At 35.8% G+C, this 19,095-nt stretch overlaps 2 protein-coding genes across 3 annotated transcripts; one reads left to right on the forward strand and one right to left on the reverse strand.

The window, feature by feature from the left end:
• The first annotated feature begins 6,797 nt into the window (after positions 1-6,797).
• Positions 6,798-10,707, forward strand: Swt1 (Swt1 RNA endoribonuclease). Of its 2 annotated transcripts, none has more exons than XM_066736266.1 (12): positions 6,798-7,048; positions 7,228-7,945; positions 8,020-8,211; positions 8,287-8,504; positions 8,577-8,807; positions 8,893-9,123; positions 9,201-9,461; positions 9,531-9,723; positions 9,799-9,917; positions 9,986-10,146; positions 10,228-10,368; positions 10,469-10,707. In XM_066736266.1, the coding sequence occupies exons 1-12, from the start codon at positions 6,917-6,919 to the stop codon at positions 10,698-10,700; spliced, it is 2,829 nt and encodes a 942-aa protein (XP_066592363.1). In that variant the 5' UTR covers positions 6,798-6,916; the 3' UTR covers positions 10,701-10,707. The 2 variants fall into 2 exon arrangements, with proteins under 2 accessions (XP_066592363.1, XP_066592364.1); XM_066736267.1 differs by having other exon boundaries at positions 8,374-8,504.
• Positions 10,706-15,966, reverse strand: LOC136779002 (uncharacterized). The gene is made up of 5 exons (XM_066736268.1): positions 15,472-15,966; positions 12,079-12,222; positions 11,819-11,932; positions 11,595-11,745; positions 10,706-11,517 (listed from the first exon to the last, which is right to left on the reverse strand). The coding sequence occupies exons 1-5, from the start codon at positions 15,490-15,492 to the stop codon at positions 11,099-11,101; spliced, it is 849 nt and encodes a 282-aa protein (XP_066592365.1). The 5' UTR covers positions 15,493-15,966; the 3' UTR covers positions 10,706-11,098.
• Positions 15,967-19,095: the final 3,129 nt, after the last annotated feature.

Consider the following 19,095-nt stretch of genomic DNA (forward strand, 5'->3'; position numbering starts at 1 on the left):
TGTGCACTCTCGACGTTGGCTCATTAAGTTCACCTAATAGGGGTCCATCTTTATTGATGTGTAAATCGTTTCCTCGACGTAGTAGTTCTTCGTGTGACAACTCGGATCCACACCAAGGGACAAAGAAAGTAAGGGTAATTAGTCACTGAGGAGAGTATCAGTCATGATCTGGTTGACCTTTGTGTGAATTAACATTCACGCTCGAGAGGAGGAAGCTTTTCAATTAACCGCTGGAAAGAAGTAACAATTTCGTTAGCTTCTGTTTTCATTCACTTTTTGTAGCATGCTTTATTAATTAATTTATATCTTTGTCTGTCTTTGAAATTCCTAATTAGAATCTGAAATGTGGAAATATTTTCTTTGAAAATCCTTCCACATTTCGGGTTGAATACTCGATTTTTCAAGTATATTTTTGTTTTCTTTCTGTTTCAGTTGGATCGGGAGAGGACCATGGGTAGTGACCACATTGTCGAATGTCGGCATAAATCCAACCCGAACCGACACCAATCATGCGCCATTGCCACCCTGGGCTGGAGTGAGTCAAACCATCATTCGGAATCGAGCCGTCGTTGGAGGAAGACGTAAAGACAAATACATTCTTTTCTTATTTCTCATATTTGTTTAATTTAATTTATGTTTTAGGAAGGATGCTTATAGGACAAGACTACCAAGGAGTAGGAAGTAAACACTCTCCGTTTACTTAAGTCCACATTTATTTAAATAATTTCAAGGATAGGCAAATTTACTTTTATTACTTTCATTCATTGTTAATTCAAGTACAGGTGTTATTGAGAAGTGGACTCTCGAGTGTCAACTGGCTCGGGCTGATCCTCCTTCAGCGACTATCAACCCTTACTTACTTTATCCTTGTGGACTCTCGACGTTGGCTCATTAAGTTCACCTAATAGGGGTCCATCTTTATTGATGTGTAAATCGTTTCCTCGACGTAGTAGTTCTTCGTGTGACAACTCGGATCCACACCAAGGGATAAAGAATGTAAGGGTAATTAGTCACTGAGGAGAGTATCAGTCATGATCTGGTTGACCTTTGTGTGAATTAACATTCACGCTCGAGAGGAGGAATCTTTTCAATTAACAGCTGGAAAGAAGTAACAATTTCGTTAGCTTCTGTTTTCATTCACTTTCTGTAGCATGCTTTATTAATTTATATTTTTGTCTGTCCATGAAATTCCTAATTAGAATCTGAAATGTGGGAATATTTTACTTGAAAATCCTTCCATATTTCGGGTTGAATTCTCGTTTTTTCCAAATTTATTCTAATTTTTTTGTTTGTTTCAGGTCGAGCGCTAGAGGACCATGGTTAGTGACCCTGTATCCAATAACGATATAAACCCTATAACGAATCGACACCTTTCATGCGGTCATTTCCACCCTAGGTTGAAGTGAGTCAAACCATCATTCGAAATCGAGCCGTCGTTGGAGGAAGACGTACAGGCAAATACATTCTTTTCTTATTTCTCATATTTGTTTAATTTATTTTATGTTTTAGGAAGGACTCTTATAGAACAAGGCTACCAAGGAGTAGGAAGTAAACACTCTCCGTTTACTTAAGTCTACATTTATTTAAATAATTTCAAGGATAGGCAAATTTAATTTTATTACTTTCATTCATTGTTAATTCAAGTACAGGTGTTTATTGAAAAGTGGACTCTCGAGTGTCAACTGGTTCGGGCTGATCCTCCTTCAACGACTATCAACCCTTACTTACTTTGTCCTTGTGGACTCTCGACGTTGGCTCATTAAGTTCACCTAATAGGGGTCCATCTTTATTGATGTGTAAATCGTTTCCTCGACGTAGTAGTTCTTCGTGTGACAACTCGGATCCACACCAAGGGACAAAGAAAGTAAGGGTAATTAGTCACTGAGGAGAGTATCAGTCATGATCTGGTTGACCTTTGTGTGAATTAACATTCACGCTCGAGAGGAGGAAGCTTTTCAATTAACCGCTGGAAAGAAGTAACAATTTCGTTAGCTTCTGTTTTCATTCACTTTCTGTAGCATGCTTTATTAATTTATATTTTTGTCTGTCCTTGAAATTCCTAATTAGAATCTGAAATGTGGGAATATTTTACTTGAAAATCCTTCCATATTTCGGGTTGAATTCTCGTTTTTTCCAAATTTATTCTAATTTTTTTGTTTGTTTCAGGTCGAGCGCTAGAGGACCATGGTTAGTGACCCTGTATCCAATAACGATATAAACCCTATAACGAATCGACACCTTTCATGCGGTCATTTCCACCCTAGGTTGAAGTGAGTCAAACCATCATTCGAAATCGAGCCGTCGTTGGAGGAAGACGTACAGGCAAATACATTCCTTTCTTATTTCTCATATTTGTTTAATTTATTTTATGTTTTAGGAAGGACTCTTATAGAACAAGGCTACCAAGGAGTAGGAAGTAAACACTCTCCGTTTACTTAAGTCTACATTTATTTAAATAATTTCAAGGATAGGCAAATTTACTTTTATTACTTTCATTCATTGTTAATTCAAGTACAGGTGTTTATTGAAAAGTGGACTCTCGAGTGTCAACTGGTTCGGGCTGATCCTCCTTCAACGACTATCAACCCTTACTTACTTTGTCCTTGTGGACTCTCGACGTTGGCTCATTAAGTTCACCTAATAGGGGTCCATCTTTATTGATATGTAAATCGTTTCCTCGACGTAGTAGTTCTTCGTGTGACAACTCGGATCCACACCAAGGGACAAAGAAAGTAAGGGTAATTAGTCACTGAGGAGAGTATCAGTCATGATCTGGTTGACCTTTGTGTGAATTAACATTCACGCTCGAGAGGAGGAAGCTTTTCAATTAACCGCTGGAAAGAAGTAACAATTTCGTTAGCTTCTGTTTTCATTCACTTTTTGTAGCATGCTTTATTAATTAATTTATATCTTTGTCTGTCTTTGAAATTCCTAATTAGAATCTGAAATGTGGAAATATTTTCTTTGAAAATCCTTCCACATTTCGGGTTGAATACTCGTTTTTTCAAGTATATTTTTGTTTTCTTTCTGTTTCAGTTGGATCGGGAGAGGACCATGGGTAGTGACCACATTGTCGATTGTCGGCATAAATCGAACACGAACCGACACCAATCATGCGCCATTGCCACCCTGGGCTGGAGTGAGTCAAACCATCATTCGGAATCGAGCCGTCGTTGGAGGAAGACGTACAGGCAAATACATTCTTTTCTTATTTCTCATACTTTTTTAATTTATTTTATGTTTTAGGAAGGACTCTTATAGAACAAGGCTACCAAGGAGTAGGAAGTAAACACTCTCCGTTTACTTAAGTCTACATTTATTTAAATAATTTCAAGGATAGGCAAATTTACTTTTATTACTTTCATTCATTGTTAATTCAAGTACAGGTGTTTATTGAGAAGTGGACTCTCGAGTGTCAACTGGCTCAGGCTGATCCTCCTTCAGCGACTATCAACCCTTACTTACTTTGTCCTTGTGGACTCTCGACGTTGGCTCATTAAGTTCACCTAATAGGGGTCCATCTTTATTGATGTGTAAATCGTTTCCTCGACGTAGTAGTTCTTCGTGTGACAACTCGGATCCACACCAAGGGACAAAGAAAGTAAGGGTAATTAGTCACTGAGGAGAGTATCAGTCATGATCTGGTTGACCTTTGTGTGAATTAACATTCACGCTCGAGAGGAGGAAGCTTTTCAATTAACCGCTGGAAAGAAGTAACAATTTCGTTAGCTTCTGTTTTCATTCACTTTCTGTAGCATGCTTTATTAATTTATATTTTTGTCTGTCCTTGAAATTCCTAATTAGAATCTGAAATGTGGGAATATTTTACTTGAAAATCCTTCCATATTTCGGGTTGAATTCTCGTTTTTTCCAAATTTATTCTAATTTTTTTGTTTGTTTCAGGTCGAGCGCTAGAGGACCATGGTTAGTGACCCTGTATCCAATAACGATATAAACCCTATAACGAATCGACACCTTTCATGCGGTCATTTCCACCCTAGGTTGAAGTGAGTCAAACCATCATTCGAAATCGAGCCGTCGTTGGAGGAAGACGTACAGGCAGATACATTCTTTTCTTATTTCTCATATTTGTTTAATTTATTTTATGTTTTAGGAAGGACTCTTATAGAACAAGGCTACCAAGGAGTAGGAAGTAAACACTCTCCGTTTACTTAAGTCTACATTTATTTAAATAATTTCAAGGATAGGCAAATTTACTTTTATTACTTTCATTCATTGTTAATTCAAGTACAGGTGTTTATTGAAAAGTGGACTCTCGAGTGTCAACTGGTTCGGGCTGATCCTCCTTCAACGACTATCAACCCTTACTTACTTTGTCCTTGTGGACTCTCGACGTTGGCTCATTAAGTTCACCTAATAGGGGTCCATCTTTATTGATGTGTAAATCGTTTCCTCGACGTAGTAGTTCTTCGTGTGACAACTCGGATCCACACCAAGGGACAAAGAAAGTAAGGGTAATTAGTCACTGAGGAGAGTATCAGTCATGATCTGGTTGACCTTTGTGTGAATTAACATTCACGCTCGAGAGGAGGAAGCTTTTCAATTAACCGCTGGAAAGAAGTAACAATTTCGTTAGCTTCTGTTTTCATTTACTTTTTGTAGCATGCTTTATTAATTAATTTATATCTTTGTCTGTCTTTGAAATTCCTAATTAGAATCTGAAATGTGGAAATATTTTCTTTGAAAATCCTTCCACATTTCGGGTTGAATACTCGTTTTTTCAAGTATATTTTTGTTTTCTTTCTGTTTCAGTTGGATCGGGAGAGGACCATGGGTAGTGACCACATTGTCGATTGTCGGTATAAATCGAACACGAACCGACACCAATCATGCGCCATTGCCACCCTGGGCTGGAGTGAGTCAAACCATCATTCGGAATCGAGCCGTCGTTGGAGGAAGACGTACAGGCAAATACATTCTTTTCTTATTTCTCATACTTTTTTAATTTATTTTATGTTTTAGGAAGGACTCTTATAGAACAAGGCTACCAAGGAGTAGGAAGTAAACACTCTCCGTTTACTTAAGTCTACATTTATTTAAATAATTTCAAGGATAGGCAAATTTACTTTTATTACTTTCATTCATTGTTAATTCAAGTACAGGTGTTTATTGAGAAGTGGACTCTCGAGTGTCAACTGGCTCAGGCTGATCCTCCTTCAGCGACTATCAACCCTTACTTACTTTGTCCTTGTGGACTCTCGACGTTGGCTCATTAAGTTCACCTAATAGGGGTCCATCTTTATTGATGTGTAAATCGTTTCCTCGACGTAGTAGTTCTTCGTGTGACAACTCAGATCCACACCAAGGGACAAAGAATGTAAGGGTAATTAGTCATTGAGGAGAGTATCAGTCATGATCTGGTTGACCTTTGTGTGAATTAACATTCACGCTCGAGAGGAGGAAGCTTTTCAATTAACAGCTAGAAAGAAGTAACAATTTAGTTAGTTTCTCTTTTCATTCACTTTTTGTAGCATGCTTTATTAATTAATTTATATCTTTGTCTGTCTTTGAAATTCCTAATTAGAATCTGAAATGTGGAAATATTTTCTTTGAAAATCCTTCCACATTTCGGGTTGAATACTTGTTTTTCCAAGTATATTTTTGTTTTCTTTTTGTTTCAGGTGAGGCGGCGCCGCCTCCTCCCCGACGGTGTGCCACCTTGTCGTGGTGGGGGGGCTCACTTCTACAAGATCCCTTCCGATTAGTAATTGATTCGAATTAATTTTCTGTTCTTTGGGAATCTTGTAGAAGTGCCAAGAGCACACCACACCTTAACGGGAATCCGTATACCGACATTACAGGGCGAAAACTATTTCGCATGCAGCGTCGTCATTTGTTGACGGATTGTAAAGTTATTAAAGGTTTTTGGAAATGCCAGAAGCTTATCTACTAAGTTACGTTAGGAAAATTAACAAAAAATGAAAAAAAATTTTTGTTTAAATAAATATATTAACATTATTGAGAAACAACAATTAAATCGCAAAATCCCCCAACGTACTTTACTAGATAATGTTCATACGTTTCCAAAAAGTCCACAAAAATGCAAATCTGTCAAGAAATGACGATGCTGCATGCAAAATAAATAATGGAAGAATTTCTTGTTCGGGAAGTCGCCAACACGAACTTCTTCAATTATTTATTTTGCATGCAGCATCGTCATTTGTTGACAGATTTGCATTTTTGTGGACTTTTTGGAAACGTATGAACATTATCTAGTAAAGTACGTTGGGGGATTTTGCGATTTAATTGTTGTTTCTAATTAATGTTAATATTTTTATTTAAACAAAAATTTTTTTTCATTTTTTGTTAATTTTCCTAACGTAACTTAGTAGATAAGCTTCTGGCATTTCCAAACACCTGTAATAACTTTACAATCCGTCAACAAATGACGACGTTGCATGCGAAATAGTTTTCGCTATGTAATGTCGGTATACGGATTCCCGTTAATTATACTATAGTTTTCTTTCCCGAGTTGAATTATATTATTTAATTCATTACTACACTATCTGATGCCTGAGCTACATATGATTTAATTTCCCATTGTGTATATACGAGATAAGCGAGGATGAGTTATACATAGGCGCGCGTATTAGCACTACATAGTAAGAGCGCTGGTGTCTTTTTAAAGCAGTTCCTAAATGCATCGAAACATTAGAAAAAGCCATACCTGGCATTGGGTGTATGTACACACATACAACTCATCAGGCTCACACCAACACTGAACACACCTCCGGAAGCGAGTCATGTGAATCCGATGTCTGATTCGTCAGCGCCCAGCGACCATACTTTTTATTTATTCGTCGGTTTTTCGTATGGTCATATTCGTAACCTTCCGTGAAAAGAAAACAATTTATACAACATAAATTTTTGTGTTTGTTGTTTATCTACTGTTAAAATGAAGAAGCAAAAACTTCCAGATGGCTGGATAGTAGTACATTCTAAAAGTCACCCAGATAGAATTTATTATTTCAATGTAAAAACAAATAGATCTTCCTGGGAAGAGCCTAAAGAGTCTGAAATTTGTGAGGTAAGAAATTATTTTATTTTTAGAGCGTACACACATATCCGTATTAGAAAATGAACCTGCACATTAAATACTTATCCTATTTTTCAAATACTAACAAAACCATACAATTATTAATTTAAACTAAACTGTTTCTATTGTGTTATTGGTTTTATTATATAATTTAAGTTATTATTTTCAAGAATTCCTCAACCAAATCAGTACAAAAAACAAATAAAAGAAAGCGTTTGAGTGAAGATTCATCAAGACCAACCACACCTGAACTTCTATCAAAGATAGATAATGAACCATCAAAACGGACTAAATTGAAAGCTAAAAGGAAACAAACTGCTTCATCTTCAAGTAACTGTGATACTCCACAAATGTGTGAAATCAGAGAGAGGATTCTTAAAAAGAAGATGTCCATACCAACAACTAATCAGAAAATGTATAAAAAACCTCCAAGGCCTCCAAACCTGAAAAAGCAGTCGATAAAAGATAAAAGCAGTAAAATATCCAAATCAGAAGAAAAAGGTAATAAGGTTACAGATTCAAAAAATAAAAATAGCAAAATGACAGGGCTGAACAATAAGGATAATATGGAAGAGAAAAAATTAACACCACAGATGCGTGCTTTAAAAGAAAAATTATTGAAGATATCTAAGCCAGCTGCAAAAGCAAAAGATGTTTCCTGTGATAAAACCAATGATTCAACAGAAACCAAATCTTCAAATAGTTCAAAGATATCACAAACGACTGGTGAGACATCATGTTCTTTGAAAAGTACAGCTTCAACTTCTATAATAACTAAGAATTCTCGGAAATCAATAGAGAGAATGTGTGTAAATAAAGTCCATTCAGATTCTGATGCTAATAATTTATTGAAGAGTAAACCACAGCTGATAAAAAGAATTAAATCAGGTAAAAAGATTTTCTTGTGCACTTTTATTACAAATAAAAGTATTTCAGCTCTTACAACTTTTTATTTGTTTCAGTTACTTTAAGGACTATTCAGCACAAAAATAGTGATAATATTGCTTTACATAAAAATGTAATAAAAGGCACAAATAAAAATGAAAAAAATATAGCTAAACATCGTATGCAGAACTTAAGAAAAAGTTTAGAACAAGGCAAAAAGTCTAATTCTTCTACAAAAATAAATAAACAAATACAATTATTACCCAGTGGTAAATATGAGCTTTCTTTCGTTAAGGTACATTTTATATAGGATAATTAACAATGATATTAAATATTTATTGTAGTAAATTTACCTAGTGTTTATAAAAGTGCTGAGTCTCGCATTCATTTATTACGTAATAAATTTTTAAAATTGAATAATTTATCTAAAGGTGATAAATTACAATCTCCACCTTCCGATGCTGCTACAACTTTAAAAGACCTAGTAGAACGAACATCTGCAAATGACTTTAGCGAGGAGATGGAGTGGGAACCTATAGAGGTTGAGAGAATAATGTTTGAGGTTTGACTTTATTTAATTTATACATTATTTTTACATTAAAATTGAAAATTATTTAACAGAATCTTTTTGTAGGTTCAAGCTGTTAGAACAGAGCTTGGAGCTAATACTGATTTTAGTTGCTCACAGTCTTTACCAGAAAATATATTAGCTTTACATCCAACATTAGAGGACAGGAGTAAGCTGTACATAGTGATTGATACAAATGTATTTTTGTCAAATTTGAATATTATTAAAGAGGCTCGCGACATAACATTTCGGACATATGGAGAGCCAGTACTAGTTATTCCATGGACTGTCATACAAGTATGCTCTCCTAATATTGTATTTAAAAGATTATGTATGAGACATTGTTGATTAAATTTGTTTATAATTATTCTTGTTTCTCCAGGAATTAGACTGTATAAAGGATGACAAGTTTCGGCAAAGATCTGAAGTATTGAAGTCTAAAGCTAGAAGAGCTATACAATTTCTTAATCAGAACTTTTCGGCAAAGCATCCTCGTGTTTTAGGACAGAGGCCAGAGGATGTTTTAAATAATAAAAGTAAATTTGAAATTGATTGTCCAGATGACGAAATACTTCAAACATGCTTGCAAATTCGTGAAAGTAACAAATCTGTGGTAGGAAATTTGTTTTAAATAATTTTTTCTATGTACAATCAAAATTGGCAAATAGTAATTATTCCTTAAATTGGCAGGTCTTACTCTCATACGATCAAAATCTTTGTAATAAAGCAATGATTTTCGATATAAATTGTTTAGGTTCGAAAGATCCGTTGGAAAAAGTGGATTATTTAAATGCCAGCGAACAATTAAATAAATCTTGCAGTTTACGGCTTGACGAAAATAATAGCTCCGAAAATAATTTGGAAAGTAATTTGTTATCAGATCGACAGCTATTGGTTGCTAACGAAATTTTAGAAGAAGTAAAAGAAATCATAAAATCATTTCTATCAGTTGTAAGTATTTTTAAAATGAATAACATATTATGTAGTCCCTCGATATAAAATAATTTAAAAAATTTGCAGATAGTGTCAAAAGAAATGTATAATTTATATGGAGACAACTGGGAAAGATATACAATTATTTCCCCTCCCTGGACAATAATAACAGTATTAAAGTGTGCCATCAAACACTGGATTGCAGCTGTAAACGAGTCCTTTTTACGGAAAGCGGAACCACTGCTGAAAGACTTACTAAAGTTTTTTAATGATTCGCCTGGTAAGGATATGTCTGTATTCAAGTACAAAATTATATGATTATAACATAATAACCAATATCATTTGAATTATCAAGCTGCTGGTAGAAAATTAACCGATATAGCGGTTATTTTGGACCACTGCAAGGATCTGATCCTAATGGTCAAGACAGACAAACATCCTGAACTTATGGTACAAGCTATGTCTGGTATAGAGGTAATAAATTCTTTCATAAACATTTCTTATTTATATGCATGGATTTATATCAATTCTATATATTACAGAGTCTTAGAAATAAAGTTAATACATTTATTAATCAAATACACGAAGAAAGAATGAATGATAGAGTTGGTGCTGTAAGTAATATTGTTGTTGAAGAGGAAGCAAGAGCTTCAAAAGCATTTCAATATTTTGAGGAGATTTATGAATTTTCTCGAGATATGTGGTAAGTATAGTTTAATAAATTGTAAGCCCATACGTTTTTGAAATATGATTATTAATGTAAAAATTCGGTCTGTTTATGTAGTGGCTTAGCAGGGGAAGCTGCAGGAATACCTTGCAACTTTTTTTACAAAAAGCCAAATCCTCTTCCATCTTTAACATATGTCAAGCGAATACAACCAGAACTTGCAGCTAATTTAAACAAATTATTACTTCTTTTAAGCACGTGAGTGTATTATATATATATATATATATATATATCTATAATTGTTTTTCAGTTAAATTAAGGCCTTTTTAAGAAATATTATTAATGTTTCTCATTTTAGAGCAATGGAAGAAATGATTAATTTAACTCTGACTGATCGAACATTAAGCGAACTACAACATATGTTAACAAATTTCTTGAATGAAGAAAACTCAAAGTTAACCAAAGATTTGACGATTTTAGATGTTTATAGTTGTTTAAAACAACGGAAGGATGTTTTAAAACAGGGTATACGTCAGCTGCAAGAATTAAGTACACATCTTTGTAGATTAGCAACTCTAAAATGTACGTAATAATGTATTTTATCTCCAAATGAATTTGGATCTCTAATGTACTATATGTATTTAGCAGCTATATATATATATATATGTACAGTTTGTGACTAACTAGGATATTGTGTATCTCGTAGAAAATATTTAATGTCAGTTTATGAAAAAGATTTGTTTAATTTTTCTCTGCTTTAGAAAATTTATTTATTTTGTGCGACTGTATATGTATTAAATATGTACAGGTTAATAATGAATCAGTCTTTGAGACTTTTTAATATTTTTGATAAAATTTATAAGTTTGTTGTGATTTAGGTAGAGACAACGTACGTGAATTTATGATATATTTTTGTTCATATATTCAGTCGAATAAATTTAAAAGAAATTGAGTAAAAAATAGTTTCTGGTTGCCCGCAAATAATATATTAATTTCTATATAGTAATGGGAAGCCTCCCGAGGGAGGTTGTAACCAGTTATCTTTGGCATAAGTGACACCATTAGTTTCGATAACGTGAAATGTGTAGGCGTGCCTTGAAGTTTCACTTTTATTGGGATTTGAAAAGTGTACTACTTGTCCATGGATTAGTATACATGTTCCTTTGCGTACAGGAACTGGTCGGAAGCTACTGGTTTGATAAGCAGGTGCAGCACTGTCGTACAAAAGTAATTCCTGCTGATCTGAATTTTTGTTACGCATGTACCGTCGATGTACCCCACTTTGATGCGAGCCAGGTGCTACCCAGAGGCAACCATTTTCCAGCGTAGCATCCTCCAATGCGATCCAGAAGCCAACTAATTTTACTGGTTCAGTGTACAAATAAGTTGCATCTTGATGTGCTATAACTTTAAGAAGAGTTTTCCTTATATAGATTCAATCTGATGCAATGTGCATCGTGCGACAGACAATATTAAAGTTGTACCTTCAGATCCATTACCAGGATTTTTGTAAATGTACATAGACTGGCAAACAGCTGGTTCTTGAAAGTCTAATTGAAAGGCCGTTTCTTTGACTCTTTCATCGAAAGTATATTTTTTAAAGATAGGATTCAACCAATGTAATGCGTGTCCAACCTACAATGGTCGTGATTATAACACTTAATTAATTTTTGTAATTCCCTTATAACGATATAATGTTTTCCCATACTTTATTTAATGATACACGAGGATGCACTTTTAATTTTCCATCATCCTCTAGAGATTCCGCTTCAAAAAATACGCTTATTCTATGAGCACTATCCAGGAAATACCGATCTTTGTTCTGTAACAATATCTTTTATAAATATACAGCAGTAAAGTGTACATGCTAACGTGATAGTTTCTCAATAGTCAGGTAAATGAAAGAATATACACGTATTATTTAATCCTTGTGAAATGTCCTTTTTGTAAATATAAAATACAGTATACCTGTGGAGAGTTTACGCTGTTGAAAATTTTGCGCTCGCTTTCAGGGGGTAGATTTTTCGTATATTCTTCGCCAGCGAATCGAAGCTCTTCTATTTCTTCTGGCTGGAAAAAGTCTTCCAAAACGACATATCCATTTTTCTGAAACTAAACGCTTAACGATTAATTATTAGTTTATTAATTGCAAAATACTTTTAAGCGATTTTAGTTGAAAATAGATAAAATTAAGGTTTAAGCGCGTATATCACGAAATTGTTTGCGTTTAGGTTGAAGCGCGTCCGGGAAGAAGCAAGTCGTAACACGCTTTAGTCAGGAAGATTCTGTTATACTCGAATTAGGTAGAAACGTGCTGGACACGTGGTGGTGTATCTTTAACGTTTAAGAGATGTTAGAGTTTCACTGTGGGCTGTTGGCTCCCGATATCTCGTAAACAGCCCGAAGGTTATTCCACTATTGTGAAAAGTTCATACCTGACCAGGCTCCCAAGAATTTTTTCGCTTTTCATATGCTATAACCAATTTTACAACTAACATCAAAATTCAATCAAAATAAAGGAAGTAAACTCTTTATTAAAACTCAGTAATTTTATTCAATAAATAAAATCAAGATTAAATGCGACTCGATGGTTAAAAAAATAATTTTAACATTATTATTATTAATACGATTTGAAAAAAATCATCAAATGATAATAATCGTGCTGGGAACGTATCAAGAATGGATTTTTATAATCAAAATCGCAAAGCCACCACATCGATCGTCCATCATTTACGTAGCACTTATATGGCAATCTCAAGCTGTCACATTATCCTGATGACATAATTGGCATCAATCGACGTGTGCAAGCGCATTCACTAACCGTTCGGAAATAGTCTGTGGCAATGACAGGTGGGTGGGCGACACATAGCAATACGCGATCTCAGGTTGTCTAATTTCTCTGGGTATAATAACGTTCGAGCTTTTAAACATTACACAAATCTGTATAAAACTTAAAGCAAACAGGTTAAATTTATTCCTCGCTCGCTTCAAAGTACCCTCGTTTACTATTCTTCTCTGAAAAATCAATTGCGCAGAAAAAGGCAGGAAACTTATAAGTGCAACCAATTCCTGCAATGATTTATAATAATAAAATTGTCAACTAGAGATAAATATGTATAGAACGATTCATTTAGAGAGCCGAGGACAAGGAATTAAGTTAAATTAGACAATTCGGAGCACGGATGAGCGAGTAACTTGTTGCAAGAGTTGAATTATCAGTACCAATGAACCGAATTGTAAATACAGTCGTATAGAGAGAGCTTCCTGTTCTAAAAATACAGTCTGCGAGGCAGACTGTTGCCTATGCTTATCCGTAATCGTACCACGCAACGTGGGGTCTATTTTCATCGGATGCTTTTCGTCGGAAGAAAGAAGAAAGAGAACAGAACCTTGTGGTCAAGATGAAAGAGGGGGTGGGTTCAATTGATATGGATAGATAGGACACCCTTATCGAATCTCGCCCCGTTAAAAATTGGAATAAACATCTCGTTTATCTATTTTCTATGCTTGAAATTGTTACAGCTACAACAACGTAATACAATGTAGTAGAAACATAGTATTAAATTAAATTTACCATTTAAATTTGATTGAATTTTAGCACTTGAATATATTTTTCTATAAATTTGTAATATTTCATTGTTTAAATGACTCGTTGAAAAGTATGAATTATAATTTATACGTTTAGGAGGAATAAGTTTTAAAAATAATACGAACTCTTGTTGAAAATCTCAGTCCATGAAGATTATGGCTAAAACACGTTAATTTTATTTTTACAGATACATTAAAATCTGATAACGTCCTTTTTGACATACGATCTACTTGGTAGTCAGTTAGAAAGTACTTTTTAATAGAGCTTGAATATCTTAAGAAATCATTTATACAAAAGAAAAACAATCAATCACTGATGTCACATAATTTTTATTAAAAAGTTTTCTAATTACCTACTTGATTCAAGTTCATTGCAAAAGTATAACGTATCTCAAAAAAATATGTATACTTGCAGAAGTGCGTGGCATTGTGGCAATCGGTAGGATTGTTTTTCAAAAACAAGGATGGCAAACAATTTTTTGTCCGTGACACAACAGTGCAGAGATAATTCATTGCTCTTTTGGTCTCTCTAATCGACACCTATCTAAAAATGGACATCAAGAGTACAAAATTGTATATAGGATCCCTTTATATATTTGGCTAAAATCAATTAGAATCCAATCAAATAACTCATTTAGTAATTATAGCAATTTGTTAAGTGAAAAGTCAAATGAACCCCTATTTAAATATAATGATATTATATTTTCTAACAATCTAAAAAAATTTAGAAATAATTAACATTTTAGTGTTTAACCAAATAAAAGTGGAACAAAATCTTTAAAGTATGCCTTTCTCTTGTTCTTGGACGTTTACTTCAATATAGCCTCTGTAAATACGTTTCTGTTCAAGTACACGCAAGAGACGAAGATAGACTCGAGCCACGTGGTTGTAGCATGTAAGTGAATTTCAGATAATTACCTAATTATAAATTTCGGTACACATTTAATTTAAATCCAGAGATTATCAATTCTAATAAAAAGAAAATCCAAAGCTTTTTCTTAAGTAATATATATATATATATCTGGCGAATGATATGGTACATCGATAAAATAATGATGTTTAATTTGATTTCACGAATAAAATAAAATATTTCAGTTATTTATCGAAGAAATGCAATGATATGAATAGTTTATATTGACGAGAAACAATAATAATTATAAAATCAAATATAAAAGAGAAAAAGAAGAAAATCATTAACACTGTAATTTTAAGTAATGGTTTCCGCATTGATTAGCGATTAAGTCATCCACAGCTATCAGTGACGTCAAGAACGAAAGCAACGGATGATAAACATTCGACGATTCTCTCTTTTCCCGTTTTATTTTTCCCTTGTCCCTTTTTAAATCCCCCATCGATCGTCACACATATGTACCTTACTCGTACAGATATTACAGTTGCGCGTATGAAGCGAGAACGGTACTACGTATACTACGGTACTATTTTTAATAACAGCGATAAATTTAATCTTAAACACGTCATTAGGCATACCAAAAATAAAATTACCGCTTCTTACAGGACAATGCAGTCGTACTTTAATCAGTCCCTCTGTTCATCGCGAGATCGACGCAAATTTCGAATAACTGACAGAGCAGTACCTTCGCAGATCGAAACGAACAATCACCGGAAGATCCGATTTAAAAATACAGTTATCGAGGGAGGGGGCAAGTAGATAACACGAGTTTAGCACGAAAACTGTCAAAAATTCCAGCAGAGGAGCAGGAAATAAACGATGAAGTAAAAACTCGACGCTCGAGCAAATCTGAATGTACTCACGTGGCCTCGGATATCCTTCATCGTCAGCGTCCGACGCAGCTTGGAATCGGAAAATGTCTGATTCTCTCGGTCAGATAATCGAGATACGAATTATAAGAAGGTTTGGTATGCGGAGCGGTGCTGTTAGAAAAGACGTCCGCGTGCCAGTGCCTTTAGGAAAAGACTATCAGGTGCGCGAGCGCGCGTGCACTCGAAATCTTCTCTTCTGCAACGATCACGAGAGACGGGAAGTCGAGAAAGAAGCCGAAGCGCACGCGGCCCCACTCGCAAACTACCGACTGCCGAGAGCCGATCGTCGATCGACTCTTTGCCTGAGTGCCTTCTTGGTTCTTGCCTACTTGCCTACTTCTGCCTGCCTGCCTGCCTGCCTGCCTGCCTGCCTTCTTTTGTCTTCTATGCATCCTTGCCCGATTCTTATTACCTCCTTGCACGCTTCTTACCCGACACAACCGACCCTCTACCGGATCGATGCATTCCCCATGCCTAACTCTCCCAATATGTATATATATATATATATATATCAACACTAACCCAACCTCCGTATATACATTGCAAACGACCATCCAAAGCGTTGTCCCATTTTTCTTCACTTTTCCCGAATGTAGGCGAATCATCCGCGTGGGTGGATGCTCGTCAGAAATTCCTGATTCACTATACCGGACGTAGGAAGTTGCCAAGTTTGAATCACCTTCGGTTCCTGAAAAACAACGAACGGTAGTCGCCGTTAGATAAAAATATTTTTCATACAGAGTTATCTTTCTAAATATAGAGGATAAAGCAGATTTTAAAAATATCTCTTGTGTTTGTACACGTTGATTTATGCCCTGCTCTGAATTCCTGCGACGCCTCGCGCAGATTAATAACGATATGCACAGGGGCTGAAGCTTTGCAAAAAATTGTACGAATCGAACGGGAGGAGGGAGTCGAGGGGCGAATCCGAGGGAAGTTGCGTAGGTTTTCGGATATTGGGAGGTTTTCTAATCGCTAGAAATAAATTTGCACGAGTCGAGCGGCATTTGACTTTTCGCCAAGTCAGACGTTGACTCTGGTCCTTTTTGCATCGCGCAACTGACCAAATGTCGCACCGCGCGTCTTACTTCGCTGTTAAGATCGATGCTGCTCGACCATGCGATCTCTCGTCACGCAGGCTTCGTAATCAAATCTGAATAGCTTTGCGCGCGTGAATGGTTAGATTTTTGGAGCCGCGCCAGAAGCTTGCTCCTTCGGATATGCCATTGAACGGTAATTAATTAAAGCTCAATAAATCAACGCGGATTAATGCTTTGGAAAGGTGCGATAAATTTATAATGCATAATTAATGCAAGATTAATCGAATCTCGGTGCGAAGTGGGCATGAGAGCGGGAGGGGGTCGGAGAAGAAGAATAGGAATCTCGCGTAGGAGAAGATGAAAAGTTGGAGCTATAGGGAGTTCGATTGGGGGAGGGGGAGGGGGGGGGTTGTACAAGTTGCGGGCAAGCCTTTTTAATGAACCGACGGAATTAATCGTGTAGCTCGGTGGTTCGCACGACGAGATATCGTTGCTTCTTCTCGGCGCAGTGAAACAGACTTTGTATCGTAAACATTCACGTAAAAAAAGGGGAATGAGCTATTTATTCAGATTGCTAAGCCGACGGGCAATGCGATTCGACGAGGGTTATTTATTGACCGAGCACGACGAAAACACGATGAAAATGGAATACGGATACGGTTCTTGTCTCCCGTCAATGTTGACTTATTGCCAAACACGCTTAACCCTGCTCTGCCTCTATACCATACAATTTTAATTATACCTAGAATCACGGTTTTCCATCGAATGTCAAATAACTCGCAAAGATTCGCGTGCAGAAAAAAAGAAACGATATTTCGTATCGCCTCGTTAACACTGTGATTATTTGCGGCGGAGTTTATCGGGAATTCGAATCTCGACGTCTTCTCGCTTGAAATCTTTGTACCCTGCGTAGCGAGTCTGCAAATTATTCACGAAAAAAAGTGCTGATTATCCGAATAACGGAAAGATTGGTCGGAAAATATACTCGAAAGTACGAGACAACGGAATAAAAATGTTAATGCGATAAGCGTTGACGATTCGAATGGAAGTTACAAAGTTCCAGGTTTGCTGCAACGAGACTAATCGCTCTTGTACAATTGTTTTCCAAGAATTCCCTATTTTTAACAAATATTTATATCGTGTTTACTTGACCATTGAATGTCGTTGAACTGGACGAGATTGCAGGCAGTAGCGCTGCATTAAATTCTTCGTCTCTCCTTTTTTTGGCGAGATTAAGGTCATGGATTACATAATATCGAGATACTTGGTTTGACACTCTTATTATTTTGACTTCGTCGTATCCTCGTTTTTGTGTAAGAAGAACGTACACACTAGTCGCGGGGCGAATTGTCAATGTCGGGATGTAGATAATTGATATCTGAATACACCGAGATATAAAACGTGCCAGACGTTTCTCATGCCGAGTACTGATAGACGTACTTAAAAATACAACTTCTGATTCCTTAATTTCCGAAATCACTGTGCTATATTGATTTTCAGCAGCGCGATAAATTCTTACTTTATACAGGAACATTGCTTTATCGAAGTGCGCATATCACCCTTTGCTGCAATTAGCACGTAATTACTATTAAATTAACTCGTGCTAATAAACTATAATGCTTGTGGGTTAGCGAGAATGTCGTTAGAGGCGAGAACTCGAACTTGTAGCAGTAATGGCTAATTTAGCTGAAGATATTGTCGAATCTGCAGAGTTGTATAGTGTTCAGTAGTAATGTATACAAATGTCATAACTTTGGAATGTAGAACATGCTCTATGATTCAAGTCTCTACATTTTTCGAACGTTACTCTGAAACCTCGTCAAAACTGCGAGCAATAATGTACGTGCTATCGTGTGTATATAAATATTGAAATTTATGAGAAAAAAGAGAACTTTGTTTCAACCCCCTCGTATATACTGTCAAAGCTTAGAAAGTCAACCGTAGAAGTTTTGTAAAATTTGATAAAACCATTATAAAAAAGAAAAAAAGAAATCAAGATTACTAGTATATTTTTCTTCATTTCATACACATACACATGTATGAAATTGAATTCTAGCACACACAATGGGTGTAATCTCTAAATACCTCAATAATCTCTCATTTCGTTCGGAGGCTGAAACGTTTCATTAGGATGTTTCAGGGATGATAAATGGTTTGATTGAACAGGAAGGAAGAAGCAGAGGTGTGCAGAGCAGGGGGTGGGTGGTATTAAGCACGGGTCGCGGTTTCGGGCTTACACCGAGAGACAAAAGAAGCTCGTTTACAGACGGATATAAATTTGACGATTCCACAGGTCCCTCCGACCGAGCACTGGTTAAGGTGGAGGCTTTTGAGTTGGCCAGAGCTTTGGCAAACGTAACGAAGCACGTGGATTGATAGTGATTGTGGATCTAAATAAATAATAGGTTGACGAGAGAAGTTGGGTTTTTGGGTTAACTCTAATCTATTTGTTTTCCGTCCTAACCGCTCGTTTCTTCAGCGACCCTCTTTCTCGCTCGCAACTGCCCCTTTTCTTTTTAGCTTCTTCATTAGGCAATCTTATCTCGTTACCAATCTGCCACGATGCGATAACGCA

The sequence above is a fragment of the Prorops nasuta genome, unplaced genomic scaffold (genome assembly GCF_024137725.1).
Source record: "Prorops nasuta isolate Cenicafe-Biocafe unplaced genomic scaffold, Cenicafe_Pnas_1.2 PNAS00015, whole genome shotgun sequence".
Classification (NCBI taxonomy): domain Eukaryota; kingdom Metazoa; phylum Arthropoda; class Insecta; order Hymenoptera; family Bethylidae; genus Prorops; species Prorops nasuta.